Source organism: Rhinopithecus roxellana, chromosome 13 (genome assembly GCF_007565055.1).
Source record: "Rhinopithecus roxellana isolate Shanxi Qingling chromosome 13, ASM756505v1, whole genome shotgun sequence".
NCBI classification, from domain to species: domain Eukaryota; kingdom Metazoa; phylum Chordata; class Mammalia; order Primates; family Cercopithecidae; genus Rhinopithecus; species Rhinopithecus roxellana.
The window spans coordinates 17346407-17368447 of NC_044561.1; the positions used below are offsets into that span (position 1 = coordinate 17346407).

At 42.2% G+C, this 22041-nt stretch overlaps 1 protein-coding gene across 1 annotated transcript in view; it reads right to left on the reverse strand.

Moving 5' to 3' along the window:
• The window catches only part of LOC104665601 (piwi-like protein 3), a 45782-nt gene that overhangs the window by 1174 nt on the left and 22567 nt on the right, over positions 1-22041 (reverse strand). Inside the window, 9 exon segments of the mRNA XM_030915490.1 lie at positions 3528-3653; positions 5050-5200; positions 5663-5733; positions 7854-7957; positions 8080-8171; positions 8174-8264; positions 15013-15085; positions 16913-17056; positions 17058-17095. Of these exon segments, the coding sequence (XP_030771350.1) occupies positions 3528-3653; positions 5050-5200; positions 5663-5733; positions 7854-7957; positions 8080-8171; positions 8174-8264; positions 15013-15085; positions 16913-17056; positions 17058-17095 (890 nt within the window).

The window sequence follows — 22041 nt, forward strand, 5'->3', positions numbered from 1 at the left end:
TGCTGCCTCGCTGAGAATCACTGGACTGTATTTAAACTTCTTAATACAACCCGTAAGATTGATCTGTGTGTGTTATAAATATTGAATTTATTTTTATGTTTACAATCTTATGTTGTACTTTATGTTTATGATACTTTTTATTTCCTCCTTCCTTTAATCCTTTCCTGCCTTGTACTAGATTGATCAAATGTTTCTGCCTTTCCTTCATTTTACTTCATTTCTTCCTAACTCTTGGTATGAATGTCATGATTTCCACTGTGGTTTCACGTTAAGTCTTTCATTAATATAACTGCTTGAAGTATAAAGCACCAGAAGCTTTATCATTTTCCCTAATAACTGAAGAATCTTAGTATGCTTTAACCTCATAATTCTCCTTTTCTATGTAAGTGTTATATCCAGTATTTTAGGGGTTTTTTTTTGGAGACAGTCTCGCTCTGTTGCCCAGGCTGGAGTGCAGTGATGTAATCTCAGCTCACTGCAACTTCTACCTCCTGGGTTAAAACAATTCTCCTGCCTCAGCCTCCCGAGTAGCTGGGATTACAGGTGCCCACCAGCATGCCCAGCTAATTTTTGTATTTTTAGTAGAGACAGGGTTTCACCATGTTCGTCAGGCTAGTCTTGAACTCCTGACCTCATGATTCACCCACCTCGGCCTCCCAAAGTGCTGGGATTACAGGTGTGAGCCACCACGCCCGGCCAGGTCTTGTTTTAATATACCCTATAAATTGGCATTTATGAAATCAAGGCTTTTTTATGCTCCATCGTAACTCATCAGCATTGCTTTTTGCATTTCATTCTCCCTTCACTGTTCGATTTCCTTCTTCCTAAAATACAGTCTTTTTGGGTAGTTCTCTCAGTGAGGGTCTGGTGGATCTGCTAAGGTATATACTGTATGTGCACTAACTGAGCATGTTTGTATCTCACTGTCACCCTTGATAAGTTAGCTGGGTATCAAATTCTAGCTTGATGGCTATTTTTAAGCCTTTTAAAGATACTTCATAGTATTCTGATTTCTACTCTTGCTGAATGTGATTTTTATTGTTTGTAAATATATTATTCCTGTGGTTGCTTTTACATTTTCTTATGCCTGCTGAAGTTTTGCTATAACATTTCTAAGTGTGAACTTCTACTGATCTTTGCCCAAATCTTGTTATTCTTCAATCTGAGGATTCAGAATCTCAGACTTTCTCTTTGAATATTGCTCCACGCCACCATACCCCCATCATATCTTATCTACTACTGAAACTTCTATTAGATATAGAGCAAATCTTATTTTACCTTACTTTTTTTTTTTTTTTTTTTTTTTTTGAGATGGAGTCTCGCTCTGTCACCCAGGCTGGAGTGCAGTGGCCAGATCTCAGCTCACTGCAAGCTCCGCCTCCCGGGTTTACGCCATTCTCCTGCCTCAGCCTCCCGAGTAGTTGGGACTACAGGCGCCCGCCATCTCGCCCGGCTAGTTTTTTTGTATTTTTTTAGTAGAGACGGGGTTTCACCGTGTAGACCAGGATGGTCTCGATCTCCTGACCTCGTGATCCGCCCGTCTCGGCCTCCCAAAGTGCTGGGATTACAGGCTTGAGCCACCGCGCCCGGCCTTACCTTATATTTTTCTAAACATTTTTTCATATCTTCCACATCTTTATGGCTCTCCACTGCATTATGGGAATTTTGTGAACATACGTTCCAGTTAACAATTTGTTTTCTTTTATGTCTAACCTACTCTTTAACCCTTCCACTGATTTTTCTTCATTTTGACTATATTCATGTTTGTTAGATATTCAAATACAAATTGACCTTTTCATTAGACATTCTTATGGCCTTTATTCCTTTTTATATCTTTTCTTTCTTCAGTACATTGTTATATAGAATGTTTCTAACCATTTCATCTTCTGGAAGTTGTGTCTAATCTTAATGTCTTAAAGGCTGGCTCTCACTCATAATGACTTACATCCTCATAACAAGAAAAAGACTTCTAAATCACTGTTTGGGAATTACTTTCCTTGGGTCCATGAACAACAGGGCTGACTATATGAAACTATTTTGTAGGCCAGGCGCGGTGGCTCAAGCCTGTAATCCCAGCACTTTGGGAGGCCGAGACGGGCGGATCATGAGGTCAGGAGATCGAGACCATCCTGGCTAACACGGTGAAACCCCGTCTCTACTAAAAAGTACAAAAAACTAGCCTGGCGTGGTGGTGGGCGCCTGTAGTCCCAGCTACTCAGGAGGCTGAGGCAGGAGAATGGCGGGAACCCGGGAGGCGGAGCTTGCAGTGAGCTGAGATCCGGCCACTGCACTCCAGCCTGGGTGACAGAGCAAGACTCCGTCTCAAAAAAAAAAAAAAAAAAAAGAAACTATTTTGTAGCCTATTCAGTATTACTTTCTGAACACATCATTTCTCTGTTCAGGATAACAAAGAATAAGTGTCATACAAAATGTTTCACATGAAAAAAACTGGTCTCTTTTTTCACACTGCTGTTTATTTTTTTTTTTTTTTTATGTTTTGAGACAGAGTCTTGCTCTGTCACCCAGGCTGAAGTGCAGTGGTGCGATCTTCGCTCACTGTAAGCTCCGCCTCCCAGGTTCACACCATTCTCCTGCCTCTGCCTCCTGAGTAGCTGAGACTACAGGCACCCACCACCACGCCCGGCTAATGTTTTGTATTTTTAGTAGAGATGGGGTTTCACCATGTTAGCCAGGATGGTCTTGATCTCTGGACCTCGTGATCTGCCCGCCTTGGCCTCCCAGAGTGCTGAGATTACAGGCATGAGCCACCACGCCCAGCCCCACACTGCTGTTTTAAAGCAGAAAGAGATTTTTAAAATAGAAACGTCTGGCTGGACGTGGTGGCTCACGCCTGTAATCCCAGCACTTTGGGTCACCAAGGTGGGTGGATCACTTGAGGTCAGGAGTTTGAGACCAGCTTGGCCAACACAGTGAAACCCCATCTTTACTAAAAATACAAAAAATTAGCTGGGCGTGGTGGCAGGCACCTGTAATCCCAGCTACGCAGGAGGCTGAGGCAGGAGAATTGCTTGAACCTGGGAGGCAGAGGTTGCAGTGTGCTGAGATTGCGCCACTGCACTCCAGCCTGGGCGACAGTAAGACTCCATCAGATAGATAGACAGACAGACACACAGATAAATAGATAACCTCTTAGGCTACTGCATAAACATTTTGATGGTCATGATATATTCAATATAATTCGATTTGTGACGACTCCAAATTGTCAATATAAACATCACTTGCTATCTTTTGTATTCATAATTTAAAGAGTTTTAGGGCCACACTGAAGTTAACTCTTATGTGATCACAGACATTTACAAATGTTTGATGAAGGAACTTCGACAACCAAAAGACTAATCGCAATTTCTAGATCCAAATGAGGAATCTCTACCCAATAGTAAAAAAACAGACCAAATTAGTTCTAAAGAATCAGAAATGCTTTAAGGTAAATTTATTGGAATTAAGTGATTGCGCTGAACTGAAGCAAATTGAGAAAATTACAGATTCAAAAAATACAGATGACTTACCATTCATTCCTAGTCAACTCTATGTCAATAACTGTCCCTGGAGGTGGATTTTGAAAATCGCTTCCATGCTTAAGAAAAAATCTAGTGTTTATTCGTTTCTTCACCACAATGAAAGCTAGAGTGAAACTTAAAAAAATTAGGGTAAGTGTCTCTAGGTTTACTCAGCCTTACCTCAGAAGTATACAGTGTATTAAAACATCTGTTTTACATTTAGGACCCATTAAGAAGAATGGACAGCAGCCCTCCTTATACCCTAATTTTACCAATTTCAATTGGGCTCCATGTGCCCAACTGAAGCAGTAAATGAGGAGGTATTTATTCATAGCCACCCACATCCCAGGGGAAGGGTCCCTTCCTCACAACTTTAGGATCATTCCTACAATCCCGGCTGGGCAGCGGGCCCTCAGGAAACAGGAGTTTTACAAAAGTGGAGTTTTCCAGGTTTTGTAAGTCTTAGGGCTGGAGATTCCCTCCAGCTGGCTCCTCCAGTCTGGAGACACACAGAAGTCCAGGATAAGTGTGAACTGTTCATACGCTACGTTCATGGATTTCTTCTTTTTTTGAGATGGAGTATGACTCTGTCCCCGAGGCTGTAATGCAGTGGCATGATCTCGGCCCACTACAACCTCCCTCTCCCAGGTTCAAGCGATTCCATGGCTCAGCCTCCCAAGTAGCTGGTATTACAGGTGTGCGCCACCACGCCTGGCTAATTTTTGTGTTTGTATTAATAGAGATGCGGTTTTGCTATGGTGGCCAGGCTGGTCTCAAACTCCTGACCTCAAGTGATCCACCCGCCTCTGCCTCTCAAAGTGCTGGGATTACAGGCGTGAGCCACCACGCCAGGCCGTTCATGGATTTCTATGATTATCTGAGGTTAACAAGCCCTCCCACAGCAAGACTTGAAGTAAAGTAGGAAGATTCAACTGGAGCTTCATGGTGGAAGCAGTCTGCCACTGCCAGGCCCAATTCTGCTTTGCATTCTGACTTGGGTGTGGAACGCAAGATCAAAGCAGAAGGGTCTGCCCCGCGCTCCCCCCACCCATCCACAGAAGCCACTATTTATATCAAGCGCCTACTCTCATTCACAGAAGCCACTATTTATATCAAGCGCCTACTCTCATTCACAGAAGCCACTATTTATATCAAGCGCCTACTCTCATCACACATTGTATTGGTGTTTTCCTCTAAAAAAAATCAGATTTTTTTTCAAAGACTAAACTGTCAAGCTAAAATCTTCACAGTACGATTTTTTTTGAGACGAGGTCTCACTGTGTCACCCAGGTATGAGTGCAGTGCTCCCAGGCTCAAGTGACCTGCCCACCTCAGCTTTCTGAGTAGCTGGGACTCCAGGCACACACCACCGGGCTCAGCTAATTTTTTTATTTTTTGTAGAGACAGGGTCTCTCTATGTTGCCTAAGCTGGTCTTGAACTCCTGGGCTTAAGTGATCTGCCCACCTTGACCTCCCAAAGTGCTGGGATTACAGGGATGAGTCACTACACTTTACAATTAATACAACCTACTTGTTAGGAGAGAGGGTTTTTAAGTAGGTTGACATCTTTTTCGCTTCATGGTCAAGCAATGCTTGAAGCTGACCATCTCCCACTCCGTCCCGATACACAATAACAGAATGTGGCATCGATGATTCGTTTTTACACCAGACATCCAGGGCAGCTGAGAGGAAATCAGAAGCTTATGTAAATAAACCGTAACTTGGAACAAACTAGCCCTTGCTGCTTTTGACAAATTCGAAGTCCATCTTTTAACACTGCAGCTTTCAGGGCAATTTTACTGCTTAAGTCCTGTCTATTCCCAACACTGTAGCTTTCAGGGCAGTTTTACTGCATGAGTCCTGTCTATTCCAGGGTCACTCAGCAACAGCACTATGGAAGTTTTGATCCAGAGAATTCGTGGTGGAGGTGGTGGAGATGGGGTCAACCTATGCATGCTAGGATGTTTAGCGGCATCTTTGTTTTCTACCCACTAGACTCAATGGGGCAATACCACCTCCACCCCAGTTGAGATTCCAAACACTAAAGGTTCAGTCATTACCAAGTGTCCTCTGGAGGCAACAGGTCCACTGGTGGAGAACTATTTGTATAGTGTTGGGTTCCCCAACCGTTACAAGACACTGACCTTTCAAGCAGGTCTGCAGCTCTTTCACAAGCTCTTCTCCTGTTTTCTGGATGACACATTGAGAGTACCACCTGTTCACAGAAAAAACAAACCACCAGTTTGGAAAACAAGATTCTTAAAATCTCATTTTGAGTCTGCATTAATCTACGAGCAAAAAAAATTACTATCAGTAGTTGAGGACATTTTAGCATCAATTCATATCACCACAGAGATCAAAGTCTTGGTTGGTCTCTTTGATCTTAGGCATTTTAGAAAATCCTGAGTGCATACAAATAGTCAAATAGAACGGAAGCATTTATTCACATTACTACAAATTAATCATGCTTTATTGTACAAGACGACTGCAGTTTCACCTACAGGGGAATGCAATAAAATGAAAATCCTGTGCTCCCCATGGCTCCTGCTTTGGGATCAATGCTCTCAATAGTGGCTCCTACATGCTCCCCCTCACTAAGGAAGGGGTTTGCTTTGGAATGGTGGCAGCTGTTGTGACAACTTCAACATATCCAGTAAAATGGTATGCTGTCTCAAGTTTCTATCCCCTTACTGCATTCTTGTTTACTTCAGAGTAACCCCATCTGACCACCTGACATATTGTGATGTATCTGTCTGTCTGCCTCTTCTCACTAGGATTTAATTCATAGGGTATGACCAGGCGTCTTGGCTCCACATTTTCACTGCCAGTGTCAGCTTCGGAACATGGCAGCCACTCAGAAAAATCTGTTGACAGTTCCAAGAATGATTTGGTTCCTGATGGTCTCTGCTTTCTTGGGTTTGGAGTACGTAATTGTAATATTTACTTAGCTATGTGTGTTTCTCTTTGTTCAAGGTATTGGCTATTTTCATAATTTTTCTGGAAGTTTTTCTTTCATTGGAAAGCAGATTTTATACTATTAAAATAAGTATATTACTTGAAAAAGCATCTGTTGAATAATTGAAAGTATAATTTTTCCCTATGATTGTTATTTTCAAACAAAAAGTAGAAAAAAACAGTGTTATCATATTGAAGCAGAATATGACTGGAAAAAAAGTAATCATCTATGGAAATAAAGATGGATCTTCCTTAGAAGATATTCCTGAATTATACCTAGTGGGCCACGATCATTGTTCAACATAGAGGTAATTTGCAATGGTCACACATCAAGTAATACGCAAAGGACGGCAAACTTAAGACTGCAAACTTATTTCAAGGTACAGCGTGGTTTCTACTCTGAGAACAGAAAATAAAAGGGCCCTGGGAGAAGACAAGAGCATGGGATATAGACACACATCTCCTCTCGGAAGTACACCACATGCAAGTATATGAAGACAAGATCTTATACTTACAGATCTCTGGCCACTTATGTTTCAATGTCTCTTTACCCATGCACATCTCAAATATTTCACTATGTGTTAATGATATCCATTTAAGACATTTACTGATCAGAGCCTATGGTAGACAGAACTCTACCTGTTCTAATCCCTGGAGCCTGTGATCATGGCAGGATACCACCCCTGTGATTATGTTATGCTATATGGCTCCATTGACTTTATGATAAAGGTTTTCCAAATGGGTCATTTGTAATTACATGAGCTCCTTTAAAAGCAGGGATGTTTTTTTCTGGCTGATGGCAGAAGAGGTGGTCAGATTCAACACAGAACAAGGGCTCAATGTGCCCTGGCTGGTTGGAAGATGGAGAAGGGTTTGCTATGTGAGAGAAATCAAGACTGGCCTGCAGCTGACAGCCAACAACAAAAACAAAACAGAAAAAAACAAGGACCTCTGTCACCCAACCACAAAGAAATGGATTCAGCCACAACGACATGAGCTTGGAAGGGGAGGACTGCCCAGCCTCCAGATGATAACGTGGCTTGGCTGATACCTTCATTTATGCCTTGTAAGGTCCCGAGAGCTGTGAACTACCAGGTGTCTGGTGAGAAGAACTGTGCAGATAGAGATGGGCATTTGTCATCAACTGCCACGTTTGTGGTATGTTATAGGCAGCAACGGAAAATGATGTAGAGCAGCCAACTGTGCAAAATGTTCTGGGAACATAACTTTGCCAGCAAAATCAGGAGAGCACATGACTAAGAATAACTCATCTGTCAAATTCCCAACCTCTTGAGTTAACAAATATTAAATTAGGTTCATCTTTTCTGTTTGGTCCACAGTCAGCTACCAACTAAACAATATCTACCAGAGCTTACTTACTTTGTTAATTCAGCATTGGTACTTGCCACAAATCCTGCTATTGATTTCTGTCGATTTACGATATCGTGGAAACAATCAATGCCAACGAACATTGTTCTTTGTACCTTAAGTTTTTTTTGAAAAGGCAGTGGAGTTAGAACGTGAGCAAAATTTAAGTATTAACAATTAAGAGAATCTTACGTTTTATTAGATATAAGTTAAATGAAGTCAATGAAATACAACATACATCAGTCTCCACCTTCCAGAGGGCTCCTCCCATCTTGCAATTCATCTGCTGGGCAATCTTGGTGACAATGGTTCTTGCCTGGACTTTTTCACTACACATTGGCTTGGAATCGGGCATTTGGTACAGAGGTATCTTTTTATGCTGTCATATCTGTGTTTGTCATCATCGGGCAGGATACAAATCACCTTGAAAACCAGCCAACATGACATTCCATAAGATACAACAACAGTGATACAGGAAAGAAAAACCATCTGGAGCAGGCAACTTAGGTGGAAGACTGACAAGCTAGAGTCAATTTATTAAGAAAATATTTGAACCCAAGAGGGTGAAGGGTCTAGAGCCATGTTATTAATTATAACATAATTATATCAATTTATGGCATATTGTAGTTATTAGAAAATTATATTAGTTATAATTATTAGTTACATTAAACAATTGGAAGGGCGAATGTGTGGAAGAAACAAATTATAATTAAAATTACAAACTATAATTAACATTAAATTGTTAAGTGTTTATAGTGTTGTAAATTATAGTTAATATTGATGTTGTAAATTATAGTTAACATTAATGTTATAAATTATAATAATAAATTACAGCAATTGCTGCAAGAGGCAATTTGGCAATATACATCAATGGCTTAAGCCTGCAATATCATTTCCATCCTATTCAGTTTCCAGGAACTTATCACCATGTTGACAAGGATGGGTTAAAAACAGGCTCAAGGGGCCGGGCACGGTGGCTCACGTCTATAATCCCAGCACTTTGGGAGTCCACGGTGGGTGGATCATGAGGTCAGGAGATCGAGACCCTCCTGGCTAACACGGTGAAACCCCGTCTCTACTAAAAATACAAAAAAAGTAGCCGGGCCTGGTCGCGGACACCTGTAGTCCCAGCTACTCGGGAGGCTGAGGCAGGAGAATGGCGTGAACCCAGAAGGCGGAGCTTACGGTGAGCCAAGATGGCGCCACTGCACTCCAGCCTGGGCGGCAGAGCGAGACTCTGTCACGAGACTGTCTCCAAACAAACAAACAAACAAAAAATAGGCTGAAAGATACAATGGTCAGGACAGTCACCATTTACAGGACTATCATGAGAGAGAAGAAAGGAAAACAAAAACAAAAACAAAAAGTTAAGGCAGGTCCTTAGTAAAATTCTTTTAAACAGTCTGAAAAATCAAGCTGCAGCTGCACAGATAAGGGAGCAAGACCCAATGTAGAAATGCCTTTGTTCTTTGTGTAATCAGCAGGCTCCCAGGAAAGTTTCCTCCTCGTCTACAGACATGTACACAGTGTGGGCTCCGTGGGCACTTGCACAAGGGGGAGGCTTGGCTGAGAAATGCCTGCAGCTGCACAGATGAGGACAGTTACACAGACAGCTACACAGATAAACACAAAAGCTTTTATAAGAAATTTCCCTTCACTGTAAAGTGGCAGCCCTCTCAGGCCCCCTTCTCTGCTGCAGAGAACTTTCTTCTTTTGCTCCAACCTTATGCTTGGTGTCCACACTCTGAAATTTTCTTGGTCATGTGAGACAAAGAACTCCGATAACGCCTCAGACAACGAGATGGTTTCATTGACCCTAGACAGCTTCATCACAATGTATGTGTAGGGCACTTGCCGAGTGGTTCGCTTGGCAAAGTTAATACTTTCAGCAACCCACTGAAATAAGTAGTAGTATCCCCATTTTACTGCTGAGTAAGCAAACTTAGGAGTTATAGAAACTGCCTGATTTCCAAGATTTCAAATATTGGGTTGGACCTCCAGTGGGAAACTAAGCAGTTAGGAAGACTGGTTACTAATTGGCCTGTTCCTGACTTTCTTGGGAACATAATTATTAAATTATTTCTTTTTTTTTTTTTTTTTTTGAAACGGTGTCTCGCTCTGTCGCCCAGGCTGGAGTGCAGTGGCCGGATCTCAGCTCACTGCAAGCTCCGCCTCCCGGGTTCACGCCATTCTCCTGCCTCAGCCTCCCGAGTAGCTGGGACTACAGGCGCCCGCCACCTCGCCCGGCTAGTTTTTGTACTTTTTAGTAGAGACGGGGTTTCACTGTGTTAGCCAGGATGGTCTCGATCTCCTGACCTCGTGATCCGCCCGTCTCGGCCTCCCAAAGTGCTGGGATTACAGGCTTGAGCCACCGCGCCCGGTAATTATTAAATTATTTCTAAGATGATGATGCTTATAGGAAGTTTTTGGTGGATATCTTATCAGATTAAGGAAATTCTCATTCTACACTGTTATTCTTCCTTTCATCTGAAAGCATGTCGAATTTCAAATGCATTGCCTGCATTGAGAAATATTTGTCCCATAGTTCAGACTAAACAGTTAGTCATTTACATTTTTTCTAAAGGTGACCTATTTGAAATTTTCAAATGACTGGCATATAGCAGCTTTTGGTGTTTTAGTATTGTATTAATCTCCAGTGAATCTATACTAATGAATTCTACTTGTTTCTATTTTTAGCTTTAGTCTTCAGTCTTGACAATATCAAATTTTGATATTTTCAAAGGACTAGCTTTAAATGTTTTGATTTTGGTTCAGAGATGAGTGGTGAAATTATAATTATGTGTACAGATTAGAAAACAGCATTACCGGCTGGGTGCCGTGGCTCACGCCTGTAATCCCAGTACTTTGGGAGGCCAAGGCGGGCAGATCACAAGGTCATGAGTTCGAGACCAGCCTGCCCAATATGGTGAAACCCCGTCTCTACTAAAAATACAAAATTTAGCCAGGCATGGTGGTGGGCACATGTAGTCACAGCTACTTGGGAGGCTGAGGCGGGAGAATTGCTTGAACTGGGAGGCGGAGGTTGCAGTGAGCCAAGATTACACCACTACACTCTAGCCTGGGTGACAGAGAGACTCTGTCTCAAAAAAAAAGAAAGAAAAGAAAAAAGAAAACAGCATTACCTCAATATCAATTTTCTTAAATGGGTAATATGTTGTGTTTAAGTATGTTCCTTTGTTTTCAAAATACCCACTGAAGTATTTAGAGATTAATGGAGCAGCATATCGTACACACATATATATACACAGTAACTGCCATGAATTATAATCACATGCATATGGAAAAGGAGAAAAAGAAAAATTATACAAATGTGGTCAAATATTTGGGTAATCTGGATGATGGGTATAGAGGGGGCATTTGTATTATTTTTCCGATTCTTCCTGTAAGTCTGAAATTACACGAAAATATTATATTAAAAGGAATAAAAGTTTCTGAATATCTAAAAATGAAAGGTTTAGATTGGATTAATGCATAATAATTTTAAATAGAACATTTGTAGGATTTTCTGTTTAAAATGAGGACTATGTTCCCAAATGGCATTTTACTGCAAATGACTTTTTAAAATTCTTGTAGCCTTAATACTAGATTTGTTTCAGTTCCTGTAAAGAAAGCTGTAACCTGAATGTAGTTTTGTGGCAGGCCAGTTTTCACTAACGCAGGCCTCCATCACAATTCTTTCAGTACTGAGTGGTTAAGCTAAATATTAAAAGCTAAAAAAGTCAGTGCCCTTATACAAAGGCTGGAATGTAACACAAGTCCAACAAGAGTTTTGCCTAGGCCTTTCCTGGACCTCAAAGCATGACAAAATAATGAAGGAATTCTTAACAGGACCCATTTAGGATAAACAAGTTTCACTAGGGGTCGGAAGAAAATCCCGAGGCCTCCACAAACAAGTGGAGGTCTGAAGGAATGCCCCAAACCTCCATAATTTAGCAGGAGACAAGATAAGGGTAATCACCATAGCACCTAGACCCATTTAGATTAAGTAAATTTACTGAGTCTCCAGAAGAAGGTCTTCAGGACTCAGACTTTAGTTATAGATGAAAAGTTAATCACTCATGGCCAGACATACGCCTGTTGGGATAACATCACGCCTGTTATCCCAGCACTTTGGGAGGCTGAGGCAGGTGGATCACAAGGTCAGGAGATCGAGACCATCCTGGCTAACATGGTGAAACCCTGTCTCTACTAAAAATATAAAAAATTAGCCGGGCACGGTGGTGGACGCCTGTAGTCTCAGCTACTCGGGAGGCTGAGGCAGGAGAATGGCGTGAACCTGGGAGGTGGAGGTTACAGTGAGCCGAGATCACACCATTGCGCTTCAGCCTGGGTGACAGAGAGAGACAGTCCAAAAAAAAAAAAAAAAGAAAAAGTTAATCACATATATTTAGATAAATGCACACTTACACATAGACATACAGCTTAGAAGGTATATAAGCTCTGAAAAATTTTGTAATTTTGAGTTGGTCTGGTGATAATTTCCAGGCCTTCTCCCTGTAACTGGTTACAGAAATAAAAACTCTCTTCCACCCCAGTCTTCATCTCGCTATTGGGCAGTGAGAAATAGCAGCCCAGCCCCTTAATTTGCTCCGGGAACACTTTCCTCTATTTCTGCCTTACGTATTCCAACTCACATTTATAGGATTTTAATTCTTTATTATTCACATACACATGTTTCCTCATCATGACTCATTTAAAATAGTGATCTGCAAGCTGTCTGTACCTGCCATAAAGAAAACAAACACATCCCAAACATCAAGTACTTGTGAACGCCTGGTCGTGTTATTACCAGTCACGTTTGTGAAGTTCACATTTTATTTTAGGTACAACATAAATATGTGGCCTGCAATCTTATTACATCAACGTATTATCTTACACAGCCTTGTTCTGCCCTTGCCTGATGCCACAGACTTTGAAATCTGAGCCACGTGGCTTGATTCCTACTTACATACATGAATCCCCTTCTATTGCTGGTCTATGGAGATGTCCATTCGTACTTGGACAGTTTTATAAGTGATTTTTTTTTTTTTTTTTGAGACGGAGTCTTGCTCTGTTGCCCAGGCTGAAGTGCAGTGGCCGGATCTCAGCTCACTGCAAGCTCCGCCTCCCAGGTTTACGCCATTCTCCTGCCTCAGCCTCCCGAGTAGCTGGGACTACAGGCGCCTGCCACCTCGCCTGGCTAGTTTTTTGTATTTTTTTTAGTAGAGATGGGGTTTCACCGTGTTAGCCAGGATGGTCTCGATCTCCTGACCTCGTGATCCGCCCGTCTCGGCCTCCCAAAGTGCTGGGATTACAGGCTTGAGCCACCACGCCCGGCCTTATAAGTGATTTTTAATCCCTATTTTATTTATGGATCATTTCCAACTATTTGGGGCACACAAGATTGTGGACATGCTTCCCCCCATGCCATCTGACATAATGCCTTAAAATATTTAAGGGGATACCTTAAGAAATTGTTTCAAAAGGCAAATCTAGGATGAATAAATGAGTAAGTGAGTAAAAGTGGAACAAGTTCTTCAAGAGGTAAAAGATCTTTAAAGAAAGTCCCACATTTGAAAAGGTAATCTTGAGCTTTTCAGGCAGATGCCAAATGAGCAAAGAAATTCCTGTTATGAGAATAAGCTGGAATTCAAACAGCTGTCAAAGCCGCTTTTACTCTGATTCTAATCCTAGAAGAGGACACTTTGCTGGTTCCCAATGCAGGCTTCTCTTACTGAGAGTGGGCCAGGAAAGAGAAGAATAAAACAGTACTCAAGTAACAGGAAGCAACACATAAAACTTAAGTCCAACAGGATTTCAAAACCCAGACATTACATTTCAGAATGCATATGGCTCATATAAGGTATTCTTCAGGGTATCCTACAAGGGTTCCCTAAGAGCAATTAAAAGAAGAAAGTCTAGGCTTTACGTAAAACACAATAGCAAAACATATTCTGGTTTCATGGTCAAGAAGCAGACATCTTCCCATCTCTACCCCTCAAGATCATCCCGGGGGAAGAAAGAAGATGAACTAGTGTAAAGAATCCAAGAAAGAAAAATATTTTGCTGTAGTAGCTGGGTGTGGTGGCTCACGCCTGTAATCCCAGCACTTTGGGAGGCCGAGGTGGACAGATCACAAGGCCAGGAGATCGAGACCATCCTGGCTAATATGGTGAAACCCCATCTCTACTAAAAAATACAAAAAAGTAGCTGGGCGTGGTGGCAGGTGCCTGTAGTCCCAGCTACTTGGGAGGCTGAGGCAGGAGAATGGTGTGAACCCAGGAGGCAGAGCTTGCAGTGAGCCGAGATTGCACCACTGCACTCCAGTCTGGGTAACAGAGCAAGACTCTGTCTCAAAAAATAAGAAGAAGAATTTGCTGTAATAATTCGGATAAAACATGACAACTTGGTCTAAGACACTGAATGGAAGAAAGGAAAGAACAGGCTTCCTAGAAAAAATACCAGGCAAGAATTGCCAGGCACGGTGGCTCATGCCTGTAATCCCAGTACTTTGGGAGGCCAAGGCGGGTGAATCACTTGAAATCAGGAGTTTGAGACCAGTCTGGACAACATGGTAAAACCCCATCTCTACTAAAAATACAAAAATTAGTGGGGTGTGATGGTAGGCGCCTGTAATCCCAGCTACTCGGGAGGCTGAGGCAGGAGAATTGCTTGAACCAGGAGGTAGAGGTTACAGTGAGCTGAGATCACACCACTGCACTCCAGCCTGGGCCACGGAGCAAGACTCTGTCTCAAAAAAAAAAAAAAAAGAAAGAAAGAAAGAAAAAGAAAAAGAAAAATACCAGGCAAGAAGAATAACACAGGCTAGAAGATCGTGATCACAGACTGGGCAGGTTATACCTGGGGATGAAAGTAATGAATGTGGTGATTGTTAATACCCACACTACTTTACATTTCTGTGGTGTGTTTTTTCAAGTTAGGAGATTTTAAAAATAATTACAAGTCCCCAAGCCTGAGAAAATTAGCTTAAGATTGTGATATTCAGGAATAGCTAAACCATGAAAGTTTATATTCAGCTATATTATGCAGGTTAATCTGCTTTCATTGGCAAGTTCAGGAAGCCAACAACAACATTTTGAATTCTAAAATACTTATCAAAATGGTTTAGAACAATAACTAAAGACTGTACATGTATCAACTAGACACTTACCATCTGCAGCGTTGGTCTGGTATATTTCCGTAATGTGTCTATATAAGAGTTAGCATCCCCATCTACTTCAATCCTAAAAAATATAGCATTCATATTCAAAAGGTACTGACCAGTGAAACATGATAAACATCTCAGACAGCTAATTAAATATAAAGTAAGACACGATAAAAAGGCAAGATATGCATGTCAGTAGAAAGTATGTTTAAAAGAAAAAAGACAGCCGGGCGCGGTGGCTGAAACCTGTAATCCCAGCACTTTGGGAGGCCGAGACAGGCGGATCACGAGGTCAGGAGATTCAGACCATCCTGGCTAACACCGTGAAACTCCGTCTCTACTAAAAAATACAAAAAAACTAGCCGGGCGAGGTGGCAGGCGCCTGTAGTCCCAGCTACTCGGGAGGCTGAGGCAGGAGAATGGTGTAAACCTGGGAGGCGGAGCTTGCAGTGAGCTGATATCCAGCCACTGCACTCCAGCCTGGGCGACAGAGCGAGACTCCGTCTCAAAAAAAAAAAAAAAAAAAGACAGTAGACTTTCAGTTTCCGATTCTACTTCTAAGGAGTTTTGAAGTCACTACTCTGTCCTAACAACAAGTCAAACACTAAACAGACTGAAAAAAATGAACAGTTCTCCTAGGATTTTCAAGAGCGGTGAGGACACAGGGCAAATCACTGCCTCCTATATTGAAGAGACAAATAAGCAAAACAGGGAGTCCTGGCTAGCTGGAGCAAAGACTCAAGAAACTTCCCAGGATAACAGTTTCTGCATCAGGTGACCTGAACTGTAACTGATGAATTACTGCAGGCTCAGCATGGACAACTCTGAGGGTTAAAAACTCCAGGTATACCCAGTCATAGTAGGCTCCCCACAATTTTGAGAGTTTTACCTCTAGGAGCTTGACCAGGTCCTCGCAATAAATACCAGAGGAAAATTGTTTAGTGCTTCCAGCAGGGAGAGGAGAAAATAAACTATTGTGAAATACACCAGGGCCCTGTGTTCCTAACAGGCCCTGCCCTCAGGAGATGCTACTTAACCAGAACCTAACCCTTTTTTTAAAAAAAGAAAACGTTTAGGTTCAGGGGTACACATGCAGGTTTGTTATACAGGTAACCTTGTGCCCTGAGGGTTTGTTCTACAGATTTTATTATCCAAGTACAAAGCAAAAGAAGCCAAGGCTGAGAAGACTGCATACGGTGTGAGTCTAACTAGATGACATTCTAAAAAGGCAAAACCGTGGAGATGGTAAAAAGAAAAAATAAAATAAAATAATTGTGGTCCTCAGAGGTTGTGGTGCAAGGGGTAGGAGGTGGTAGAAAGGGATAATTAGGTGACGCACAGAAGACTTTTAGGGCAGTGACAAACACTCTGCATGAAACCAATGGTGGATGCAAGTCATATACATTTGTCCAAACCACTAGAATGTACAACTCCAAGAGTGAACCCTGCTGTAAACTACGGACTTTGGGTGATTATGATATTTCAATGTAGGCTCATCAGTTGCAACAAATGTACCACACTGGTAGGGGATGTTGATGGGGGAGGCTATGCATTATTGGGGGCAGGATATATATATGAGAAGTCTCTCTAACTTCCTCTTAATTTTGCTGTAAACCTAAAACTGCTCTAGAAAGTTTAAGTTCAGTTTTTGGAAACATGACTGAGAATTCTTAATATTCTCCATCCATTCACATCAAGTTCTTAATTCTCATACCTTCTACAACATGTATCTTAATAGCCGTAAACCATATATTACAAAGTCTGTTTTAATATTTTTTGACTAGAGATTAGACTTTACAAACTTTTAAGGTTTTGATACAGTGACCAATTCCTACAATATTTTAGTTGTTACACTTTAAGATTGTTAACTGATTTTCAAATTGGAAGTAATTTCTGCTCTACTTACATTTCTGCTGGTTTCATAGTTATGCCCATGGGGGCTGTGACACTCTGTAGATGACTCTTTAAGGACATGGCTTCCCTGTGACTGCTCCTACTATGGAGTATGAGCCAACTATGTAGCGGCATTGCATTAAGTAACGGTAATTCTTATTTCTCTTGACCAGTCTCCTTGTGAATTGGCTTTAACCTAGAAAAGAATTATAAGACCTAGCATAAAACTTTAAGGATCAACTTATGTAAATCTGTGCTATCTCCTATTGAAATGTTACAATTATACACTTGAATGGCCAATTTAGGTATTTTTTTCAATAAGATTTAGGTTAACAGAACTGAATTCTATCCTAGGTGCAAAAAATTTTAATTGAGAGGCCATTGTGGGGGAGATGGCTCCAGAGCTTTAGGTTCCTATGTAGGCAAAGCAAAGCCCAATGTAAACAGTAAAGCAAAGCCAGAGACTTTACCAATCAGAAACTACCAGTTACCAACTAGGGTTCTTCCACTTAAATAGAGCAAATGTATTTTGTCCTATTTCGCATCAGCCTATAAAAGCTCACTGCTCACACTGCTGCAGCAGAGCTCTCTGAACCCCTTCTGATTGAGTGCTGCACAATTTGTGAATCAGTCTTAGTGCAAATAAACTTAATTGTATTTCATGTGAAGTTTCTTTTGGAGCTTTTCGATGCTGTTAGACTCAGATTGGCTCGTGATACTGTTCTATCACAGCAAGTGCTCCCTAAAAATTTAGTCTTTTGGTGGGAACTTTATTCCAAGGAATGACACTTGAAACATTTAACCAAGGATAGAGTAAGATGGCCAAATAGAGGCCTCCACTGATCATCCCTACAAGAGGAACACTAAGTTTGACAAGTATCTGTACAAAGGAAGCACCTTCATAGGAACCAAACATCAGGTGAGCACTCGGTGTCTGGTTTTTACTTTCTATTGCTGAAAGAGGCACTGAAGGTGGGAAAAACAGTCTTGAATTGCTGACGTCACCCTTCTCCCACCCCTGCATGGCATGGAGAATCTGTGCAGTTGGGAGAGGGAGAGCACAGCAACTGTGAGGCTTTGCATTAAAATCAGCACTGCCCTGTCACAGCAGAAAGCAGACCTGCGCTGTACTCAGCTGATGGCCACCCATAGGGGGAACATTTGATTCTGGCCCTAGACAGAGGGGAATTGCCCATCCCAGTGGTCAGAGTTCGAGTTCTGGAAAGCCTCACCACCATGGGCTGGAGTGCTCTGTGGCCCTAAGTGAACCTGAGAAACAGTCTAGGCCACAAAAACTGCAATCCCTAGGCAAGTCCTAACGCTGATCTGAGCTCAGAGCTTGTAAACTGGGGCTGGAGGGGTAGGGGACGTGATCTACTGAGGCACCAGTCAGGGTGGCTAAGAGAGTGCTTACATTACCCCAACCCAAGGCAGCACAGCTCAAAGCTCCAAAAGAGACCCCTTCTTTCTGCTTCAGGAGAAAAGAAGGAAGAGTGAAGACTTTGTCTTGTATCTTGGATACCAGCTCAGCTACAGTAGGATAGGACAAGAGTCAGGGTTGTGAGGCCCCCATTCTGGGCCCTAGCTCTTGGATGACATTTCTAGACATACCCTGGGCCAGAAGGGAAACCTGATGCTTTGAAGGGAAGGACGCAGCCCAGGCAGGATTCATCACCTACTGACTAAAGAGCCCTTGGGCTCTGAAGAACCAGCAATAACACCCAGGTAGAGTGTCGAGGGCCTTGAGTGGACTCAGAGATGCTGGTTTCAGGTGAGAACCAGCATATTCCCAGCTGTTGTGGCTATGGGGAGAGACTCCTGCTTGAGAAAAGTAGAGGGAAAAGTAAAGAGGACTTTGCCTTGCACCTTAGGTACCAGCTCAGCCACAGTGGGGTAGAGCACCAAGCAGGCTTTTGGGGTCCCCAATCCCAGGACTTGGCTCATGGATGGCATTTCTGAACCTGCCTTGGGCCAAGGCGGAGCATGCTGCCCTGAAGGGTAATTCCTAGGCTTGGCAGCATTCACCGCAAGCTGACTGAAGAGCCCATGGACCTTAAGGGAACATTGGTAGTAGCCTAGAAGTACTCCCTATGAGCCTGTGGTGGTGGTGGCCATGGGGTGAGGCTCCTCTATGTGTAGAAAGAGAAGGGGGCCGGGTGCAGTGGCTCACTGCCGGGAATCCCAGGACTTTGGGAGGCCAAGGCAGGTGGATCGCTTGAGGTCAGAAGGTCTGGCCAACCTGGTGAAATCCCGTCTCTACTAGAAATTAGCTAGGGTGTGGTGGTGGGCGCCTGCAATCTCAGCTACTTGGGAGGCTGAGGCATGAGAATCGCTTGAACCCAGGAGGTGGAGTTTGCAGTGAGCCGAGATTGCACCACTGCACTCCAGCCTAGGCGACAGAGCAAGACTGTCTCGAAAAATAAATAAATAAAAAAGAAAAGAAAAGAAAAAAGAAAGAAGAGTGAGAAAGGTCTGCATCATGTGGTTTGACTGCCAGCTCAACCACAGTACAACAGAATACCAGGTAAGTTTCTATGATTTTTGACTCCAGTCCCTGACCCCTGAATGGCATCTCTGCACCTGCCCAGGGCCTGGGGGAACTTACTGCCCCTGAAGGGAAGGACACCAGTCTGGCTGCTTTGCCACTTCATTGCAGAACCTTAGGACCTTGATCCAACATAGGTGGTAGCCTGGTAGTGGTCACACTGGGCCTTGGGAAAGACCCAGTGCTGTGCTGGCTTCAGGTCTGATCCAGTGCAGTACCATTGGTCGTCACCACAGGGGTGCTTGTGTCACCCCAAACCCAGATCCAGGTGGCTCAGCACAGAGAGAGACAGAAAGTAAGTAAACAAGACTCTCTGCCTGGTAATCCAGAAGTCTTCTGGATCATACCAAGATCACCAAAGTGATATCACTAGGAATCTGCAAGAACCATAGTATTACTGTGCTTGGGATGTTCCTTGATGCAGATGTGACTTAGATCACAATACCCAAGTCCTTCTGAATACTGGACAGCCTTCCCAAGGAAGATGAATACAAACAAGTCCGGATGGCGAAGACAATCATGAAAACCTAACTCTCAATGCCCAAACACTCATGAACTTCCCCAAGCATCAAGACCATCCAGGAGAACACGGACCTCAGCAAAGGAACTCAATAAGGCACAAGGCACCAGGCACCAATCCTGGAGAAATAGATACGTGACCTTTCAGACAATTCAAAATAGCTATTTTGAGGAAACTCAAATTCAAGATAACAGAGAATTGAGAATTCTAGTAGATGAATTCTACAAAGAGATGGAAATAATTAAAAAGATTCAAGTAGAAATTCTGGAGTTGAAACATACAATTGACATATTGAAGAATACCTCAGTCTCTTAAGGGCAGAATTAAATCAAGCAGAAGAATTGCTGAGCTCAAAGGCAGGCTGTTTGAAAATACATAGAGGAGATAAAAGAAAACACATAGACCTAATGTAAATGACGAGTTAACAGGGGCAGCGCACCAACATGGCACATGTATACACATGTAACAAACCTGCACGTTGTGCACATGTACGCTAGAACTTAAAGTATCATAAAAAAAGAAAGAAAACACAGAAGCATGCCTCCAAAATCTAGAAAATAGCCTCAAAAGGGGAAATCTAAGAGTTACTGTCCTTATAGACGAGGTAAAGAAAGAGATAATGGTATAAAATTCACTCAAAGAGATAGCAAAACTTCCCAAACCTCAAGAAAGGTATCAATATCTAAGTATAAGGTGGTTACAGTAGATTTAACCCAAAGACAACCTCATCAAGGCATTTGATCATCAAACTCCCAAAGGTCAAGGATAAAGAAAGGATCCTAAAAGCAGCAAGAGAAAAATAACATAGAATGGAGCTCCAATACATCTGGCAGCAGACTTTTCAGTGGAAACCATACAGGCCAGGAGAGAGAATTTGAAGTGCTGAAGGAAAAGAAAAAATTACCCTAGAATAATATACCCAGTAAAAATATCCTTCAAACAGGAAGGAGAAAGACTTTTCCAGAAAAACAAAAGCTGAGGGATTTCAACACCAGATCTGCCCTATAAGAAATGCTAAAAGGGGTGCTTCAGTCAGAAAGAAAGGGATGTTGAGGAGCAATAGGAATTCATCTGAAGGTACAAAACTTACTGGTAATAGGAAGTGCACAGAAAAACACAGTATTATAACACTAATGGTGATGTGTAAACTACTCAAGTAGAAATACTAAAAGGTGAACCAATCAAAAATAGCAACAACGTTAAGACATACAGTAAGATATAAATAGAAACGTAAGTTAAAAAGCAAAAGGACATAAACAGGTCTCAAATTTAAGAAAATCAAAATTATATCAAGTACTCTCTCAGACCACAGTGGAGTAAAACTGGAAATCAACTTCAAAAGGAACACCCAAAACCATGCAAATATATGGAAATTAGATAACCTGTTCTTGAATGATCACTGGGTTAACAATGAAATCAAGATGGAAATTTTAAAGATTTGAACTGAATGATAATAGTGACACAACCCACCAAAACCTCCAGGATACAGCAAAAGCAGTACTACGAGGAAAGCTCATAGCATTACATGCCTACATCAACAAGTCTGAAAGAGCACAAATAGACAATCTAAAGGTTACACCTCAAAGAACTAGACAAACAAGAAAAAATCAAACCCAAGTCCAGCAGAGGAAAAGAAATAATCAGCATCAGAATAGAACTAAATGAAATTGAAACAAAAAACCCACAATAGAGAAATGAAACAAAAAGCTGATTCTTTTAAAAGTTAAATAAAATTGGGCTAGGCATGGTGGCTTATGCCTGTAATCCCAACACTTTGGGAGGCCGAGGCCAGTGAATCACACCGTCAAGAGTTCAAGACCAGCCTGGCCAAGATGGTGAAACCCCGTCTCTACTTAAAATACAAAAATTTCCCAGGCGTGGCCGGGCGTGGTGGCTCACACCTGTAATCCCAGCACTTTGGGAGGCCGAGGTGGGCTGATCACGAGGTCAGGAGATCAAGACCATCTTGGCTAACACAGTGAAACCTCGTGTCTACTAAAAATACAAAAAAATTAGCCGGGTGTGGTGGCAGGCGTCTGTAGTCCCAACTACTCGGGAGGTTGAAGCAGGAGAATGG